The following is a 7038-nucleotide window of genomic DNA, read 5'->3' on the forward strand; positions in this document are numbered from 1 at the left end:
AAGTGTTCATATGAATGGTTCACCGGAAGAATTGCAGACTTCCTTGTGGTGACATGAAATTTAGTGCCCTATTTTCATGAATTTGATATAATTTGTTACTGATTCAATATTGGCTGATCATCAGTTGGTAAGAGACAACAAATTCTGCCGATTAACGGTACTCGATTATGATTTTCAACCGATTTGACAACATTAATTGTTAAATTCATCCAAAGTGAACAGATATTTTAAGTCAGGAGAAACATTATTTTTATCATATCAGTATGTATTGGGGTATCACAAGTGTTCCTTGGGTTGCCCAGATTTTTTTATGATATTCCATTGAGTAATTGGGTATTAATTAGTAATATGTTTTACAGTACAACCATTGGGGTGGTTATTAAATTTTATCAATTGGGTACCTTGCAATTGGGGTTCCTACAGGTATCCTTGGGGTACCAATAGTTGACCTTTGGACTCCAATGAGTATCCTGGGGTATCAATAGTTATCAATTTTTATAATTGGGGTATCCTTGGGGTATCAGGAGTGACCCGTTGATTTTTAATGAGACCGGCCTTGGTCATCAAATTTACTTTCCACCATTGAGGTATCTATGGGGTTCTCAAGGGTATCCTTTGGGTTTTCATTGGTATACTTGGGATTCATTTGGGTTCTTTGGGGTACTTATCACTTTAAATACATAAGTATAACAGTAATATATTTACAAATTAATGTATCTGATGATATTTTTTTTTATTTAATTGTTTTAATGAAAAACCAACAAAATGACAATAATCCCACCCTTTGCAGTAAATGGAAATACCGGTAGCCAAGCAATGCTCTTCTGTTGATAAAACTTTGAATATCTTTCTAATAAGAGTCTTAACAGATGCAGTTAGTTGTTTCAAATTTTCCTCACTTTCTGCTATGGTTCAATGGAACTCCATATCAGAAAATTGATCCCATAGGACTTTATATATGATTTTCTTTGACAGGCTTGTTAAATTTAATAAACTCCCAAAACATTACCATAATTACCATACTATGTAAAAATATGTAAGAAAGAAAATTATTATTACAAACAATTTTAAAATTGCGGAAACACTACAATCATATCACGACAGTAATTTTAAATCTAATTTAAATTAAATTCCCTATAGGGTCACTTCATCAACTTGCATGACTAATAAATTTAAACAACTTCTAAAAATAGTTCACTTCTTTATTCTAATAATGATATTATTTATTTCCTTTTAAATTAGCCCCAAAGCCACTGCCCATTTTACAGATTATCAATTTTCCATACACACATGCTCCATCTAAACCATGGCTCAGATAATGGCCCCCTTGGGACAAATGAATTCAGCCAGCTCCTAAGAATTTATCATTGACAAACAAAAAATCTGCATTGTCAGTTGATAGAATACTTATAAAAGATAAATTTAGTTAACGCATACAGACAAAAAACCTCCATTTGAATGTATTTATATAAATATATTTTAGGGTGTTTTAATGCTATAAATTAATTAATAAAATCTGTAAGGATTACCTCCCTTACTTTTCAACATCAGTGAACAAAAAATAGAATGAGAAAATGAAAACTGTCATAATATCATTAAATCTTGTCTGATCCTAAAAAAAATTACAGGTGCACATCTTCAGATGGTGATCAACATATGTACAAATTTTCAGACTGTTCCATGCAGTAGTAAAATATTCTATAGGGGGGACAAAGTTGCATCTACAGAGAGACGGACAGACGGACGGATAGGGTGAAACCAATATACCCCCCCTAAACTTCATTTGTGGGGGTATAGGGGTATAATGAGACTCCTGGGGTATCACTAGTTACTAATTTCTATTATTGGGGTTACTTGGGGTTCTAATGAGTATACTTGGGGTTCCTTGGGGTATCCTTGGGGTACTACGAGGTGACCCTTGGATTCAAATGAGACCCCTTGGGTATAAATAGTTATTAATTTCTATCACTGGGGTACCTTGGGGTGAGCCTTTGATTTGAATGAGACCCCTGGGGTATCACTGGTTAATAACTTTATCATTTGGGTTCCATGGGGTTCTTACGGGTTTCCTTGGGGTTCCTTGGGGTACCCTTGGGGTACTAAGAGGTGACCCTTGAAGTCCAATAAGACCCCTTGGGTATTAAAATTTATTAATTTTTGTCATTGGGGTTCCTTGGGGTATCCTTGAGGTTCCTTGGGGTTTCCTTGGGGTTTCCTTGGGGTTCCTTGGGGTTCCTTGGGGTTAAAAGACGCACCCTTTTCAAAGGCAATGCACCTAATCCTGTAGTAGCTGGGTATTTAGGAATTGAATAACAGTTGGCTTGTACTAAACAATCTTCATATGATCCAGCACTCTGTGGCAAGACCACTGGTGGAATCGTAGTCTGATATTTGTCAGATATGATTGTATCTGATTCTGGAAGTGCCTCCAAACTTTTCTTAACTTTCTGTGTCATATATTCCATTTGGCACTGCTTCACATGGTCTTGGACAATGTGTTTAATTTTCTGTCTCTGACTGATTTCAAATTCATTCCTCTTAAGACCCATGGACTGGGGTCCAATACACAATCCCATAATAGAGAGTAATTTAATGACCTATGAAAAAGAAACGTTATAAGCATTATAAATGATGTACAGATGTTTTGTTTTCCTAACAAATGATTTGATTAATCTCAATGATACAAAATATACTACAGTTTTTGTATACAGACAGACTTGGATCATTTTAAATCTAGCTATACGGTACTTAATATTTTTTGAATTGGGTTATAAAATTAAATTCTATTAATATTCATACCTCATCGGTTGCTCCCCCGTGATCTAATATTTGACCTATTACATGATGGACTGCAGACATATGTGTATTTCTGTTTCTTAGCAGCAATGCTACGGCCACTGCAAGTTTGTTTTCAGTTGGCTGATTCATCACACATGCCAAGGTCTCAAGTAAAAGAGGAGAATACAGTTGGCAGTCGTTAATGATACTCTTGAAAGATAATGATTCCAGATTTTTTGGAGAAATGTTACGCAGCACTGATTTATTTTTCACTTGACAAAGAGTTTTGCATTGATCTTCAAGTTCTTTTAGAACACACCTCTGCAATCCAGGCTTTAAAGATTCAATGGAGTATAATTTCCTGGAAATACTCGGTCCTTTGTCTCCCCTCACAATTGATTTCACAACTGATTGCCATGCTCCATCTTTAATTATTCGTGTTCGGACTTTATGGTCTTGTCTGCCTCTAAATGATACCTATTAAATAACAATAGAAATTAGATTTCAAGTGGTATTAATACTGAAAGCAAAAAATTGCAAAAGGGATTACCTGGTAGTTAATGTGTAAAGGTGTGTAAGTGTACATGAAAAGGTTTCAAAGATAAAACCATTTGATATTTGTTAGAATATCAGTTAGAATATCAGTTTATTATTACATATAATTCATTTTTTTCCAAAATGATTTTCATGAACTTACAATAATACCCGGTAGATGAATTATTTATAGTATGGATTTCAGTGTATTAACAGTTTTCATATAAATGTTCTTCTGAAATATTTAGCCAGTTCACAAATATTTAGTATACTGCCATATTAATAAAAAAAATAATTTTGTCATTGATAAATATTTATACATTAGTTTAAAAAGTGAATTGGATTGAGCAGTAGGCATAGCCTTCTTTTAGTCTCTTCCTATATAAAAAAATTAGACATTAAAATAAATATAAGTATTGAGTGTTAAAGTGTCAAAATGGTTATCACCACAGACTCTGAATTTTGTCTAATATGTTCTTCTTAATAGAATTATTTTTAATACATGAGCAGATCCATATGTTTTAGTGTAAGGGTGTCCACTAAAAGTAAAAATTAAAAATTGACAATCTCATACCTTGGCTTTTCCTGGAGACAAATCAACATTAAGTCTTTTCTTGGTCCCTAAAGGTGGTTTACAAATCCGATGGGGAGAACATATCTTCAGCAAACATTTTTTTGCTTTTCTGGGCGTTGGGGAGTGTAAAATCAATCTCTTAGAGGTGTGAGATCTTTTAGGGGTCTGTACATTTGAATCTGCATGAACATATTCAGTTTCTGGCCAGGCTGCCTCTACAGCTTTCACGGGAGTGTTTACAGGGGCAACATCTACTGTATTAACGATGACATTTGCACGTAGATTACTTAGAATTTCAGATTTTTCTATTTTTAACTGGTCAACTTTATGCTTCAACTAGAAGTCTATCTTGTAAAGTTTGTTCAGTTTGTTAAAGCACATCTGACACACGAACGGTGAATTTCCGTCATTTTCTTTCGGCTGGCACCGTAAAACTTCTGCAAGCTGTTCTGACACAGTGAATGATTTCCCAAAAATCAATCGGCGATATTTATTTAAATTATTGTCCTTACAAATACGACAAAAAGATAGAGAGTTTGCCATTTTCTTCGATGAACATGGGCGCGGCCATATTTGTTTACATCATTTCTTCTCTGAATGAGAACCGCATTCTGATTGGCTCCAAATTAAGTTTTGGAACCAATGAAATACGATGGCCTGAGCCCGACTTTTAGATAGCGACTTATGTCAAGGGTTTGTGTGGAGTTCCGTAATCACAAAACCTTGACGTTGTGAAGATGCTAGCTCTGGTGACCCATTTGGATTGTAAATTGCTCGGTAATTTGGCAACAATTGGTTTGACTCCTACTGATGTATCAAAGTAGCTCAGTAAGTCATGATACTTTGCATTTCCCTTTAAACACATAATTTCTGACAATAGATCAGAAAGTTCATACAGTTTTCTAACATCACTGTCTGTAATTTTTGGAAATTTGTTCAATCTGGTTTTCAGAGATGTTTCCACCATTTCTGGCGATCCAAATCGTTCATCTAATCTTGACCATAATTTCTTCACACCTTCGAGTGGATTGTGTAGAGTTGATGTTCTTATGCTTTTTGCATGATTTGTGGATGTTGGTCCTAACCATCGGATCAAGAGATCGAGTTCTTCAGGTGAAGAGAGTTTTAAGTCTTGAGACACAGATTTGAAACTACTTTTCCAGGTTTGATAATGTTCTGGCTTGTCGTCAAAGGATGTTATCCTTGACAACATGAGATCTTTCTTCAAGATATAATTAGCGAGCTGTGAAAATTGTGAGCTTTCACTAGTATGTTCATGTTTTTCTGTTGACACATGGCGTTGTTCACTATCATCAGGAAGTTCAGTAACAGTTTTCCAATGAACCTTTGGTTGTTGAGGAAACATTTCACCTTGTGAAATTTCTGTAGTTGTTGTAGGTATAACGGTTTCTTGATTTCTTGGTTCACAGTCCGTTGTTGTTTCGTTGTTGTACTTGAAGACATCATCAATGTATTTTCTTGTTTTCTCTGTCGAATCTATTGTGTCTAAATCTGTGTCTAATTGACTGTCGATTACATCAAATTCCACCATAGCTTGTAGTTCAGCGTCAACAATTGCTTTTCCTTTTTGAGCACATAAGAGTTCTAAATCTGTTTCCAAATCAACTGATTTTCTTGTTACTTCAGCTCTTCTCTTCTGTTCTTCTTCCTCGAGTTTGGATTTTTGTCTTTTGAGTTGGATTTCTTTTTCTGTGAATTCCAGTTTTGCTTTCAGAGCTTCTGCTTTTGCACGTTGTCTCAGGATTATGGTTGAATTCGAAGAATGTGATTTCTTGCTTGATCTTTCACTGGTACTAGATTTGGACGATTTGGGTGTTGTTGACTCACTATATGCATCACTTGGTAAAAGATAATCACTTGTAGATATGACATTATTGAGTTCTTCAACAGTTTTCTCTATTCTCATCTCTAGTGTAGATAAAATAAGTTCAAATGAAAGTCTTTCTTTCTCACTTTCTTCAGTGCCAATTCTTCTCAGATAATCTATGAATTCTTGAGCCTCTTGTTTATATTTCTTAGAGAGTGTAACAAGATTTTCTTTCACTAGAACAGAAATTTTCTCCTTATTCTTGGACTGTAGATAATATTCTATTTCACTGTCCATTTTTCTTTTAATCTTACTTAAAGATGCATATCTGTTGTTGACATTTTCTTCATACATTGCTCGTCCAGCAACTGTAAACTTTTTGGTGCGTCTCTGTGACTGCGACACAGTTGAATCGTCTTCTTCTGGAAACTCTGCCATGGTCTTTTTACTGTACTGAAACCAACTCAGGCTTTTGATGTTCAGTTTTATTCATGGTATTTTCTACAACATGTAGTAGTAGTAGTACGCTTTTAGTAAAAAGCTGAAAAAATAATAAAATAAATTTACAATACTGAAAATACTGACATTTGACAATACTGACTCTATACACTGATTGAAAAAATAGACTGACTGAATTCTTTCAATGTAAATAAAGAAAAAAATAGAATTGATATTCTTGTAAGAATGTTAGACACAATGTATAATGATATCAATAAGTATACATATAAAATAATTCATAATATCTTAGTAAATTTACTTAATAAACATGATACCTATAATTTCACGCACGGATGATTTTGGCGCCAATGAGTGAACTATTCTTTGTATACATTACAACATCATTATATCAATAAATACTGAACATATGGTTTATATTATATAAATAATAAACAAATACAAGTACTTACACCGTAGGGCTTTAAGTTTCTTGCATGGAAAAATGTACGCTTGTACAAAATGATAATACGGTGACTCTACCGAAGTTGTGTACTGCACGGCTCAGTGCAAAAATTTCTAATGACAAGAGAGTAGAAGAAAAGGGGAGTAACTCACTCCAGAAAATTAATTCGTACGTAGAATACTTCTGAAAACACCACACACGTTATGATTCCATGTGCTTTAACGCAGCACCAACTTGATATATGAATGAAAATTTTATTATTGAATGGAAAAATAGATTTGTTAGTTGATTCCCGACATTTGTTCATTTCTCAATTTAAAACATACACATGTATTGACAGTTTACGGCGCTATGCGTGTCAACTTATAAAATGAGAAGATGAAATTGCTCTGCATTGATACGAGTTCATCTAATGAAAATATT

The 7038-nt window shown here is 34.2% G+C and overlaps 1 protein-coding gene across 1 annotated transcript; it reads right to left on the reverse strand.

Moving 5' to 3' along the window:
* Nucleotides 1–2150: 2150 nt before the first annotated feature.
* LOC136270681 (uveal autoantigen with coiled-coil domains and ankyrin repeats protein-like) lies at nucleotides 2151–6788 on the reverse strand. The gene is made up of 5 exons (XM_066069043.1): nucleotides 6623–6788; nucleotides 4632–6255; nucleotides 3887–4222; nucleotides 2800–3255; nucleotides 2151–2597 (listed from the first exon to the last, which is right to left on the reverse strand). The coding sequence occupies exons 2-5, from the start codon at nucleotides 6150–6152 to the stop codon at nucleotides 2151–2153; spliced, it is 2760 nt and encodes a 919-aa protein (XP_065925115.1). The 5' UTR covers nucleotides 6153–6255; nucleotides 6623–6788.
* Between the last annotated feature and the right edge of the window lie 250 nt (nucleotides 6789–7038).

This window comes from Magallana gigas, chromosome 8 (genome assembly GCF_963853765.1).
Source record: "Magallana gigas chromosome 8, xbMagGiga1.1, whole genome shotgun sequence".
Classification (NCBI taxonomy): Eukaryota; Metazoa; Mollusca; class Bivalvia; order Ostreida; family Ostreidae; genus Magallana; species Magallana gigas.

Coding starts and splice junctions, on each gene's coding strand:
- LOC136270681 (XM_066069043.1), bottom strand. CDS start 6,152: ATGGCAGAGTTTCCAGAAGAAGACGATTCAACTGTGTCGCAGTCACAG. Junction 3,256..3,886: donor TGTCTCCAGGAAAAGCCAAG/GTATGAGATTGT, acceptor GTTATTTAATAG/GTATCATTTAGAGGCAGACA. Junction 2,598..2,799: donor ACGGGGGAGCAACCGATGAG/GTATGAATATTA, acceptor TCTTTTTCATAG/GTCATTAAATTACTCTCTAT.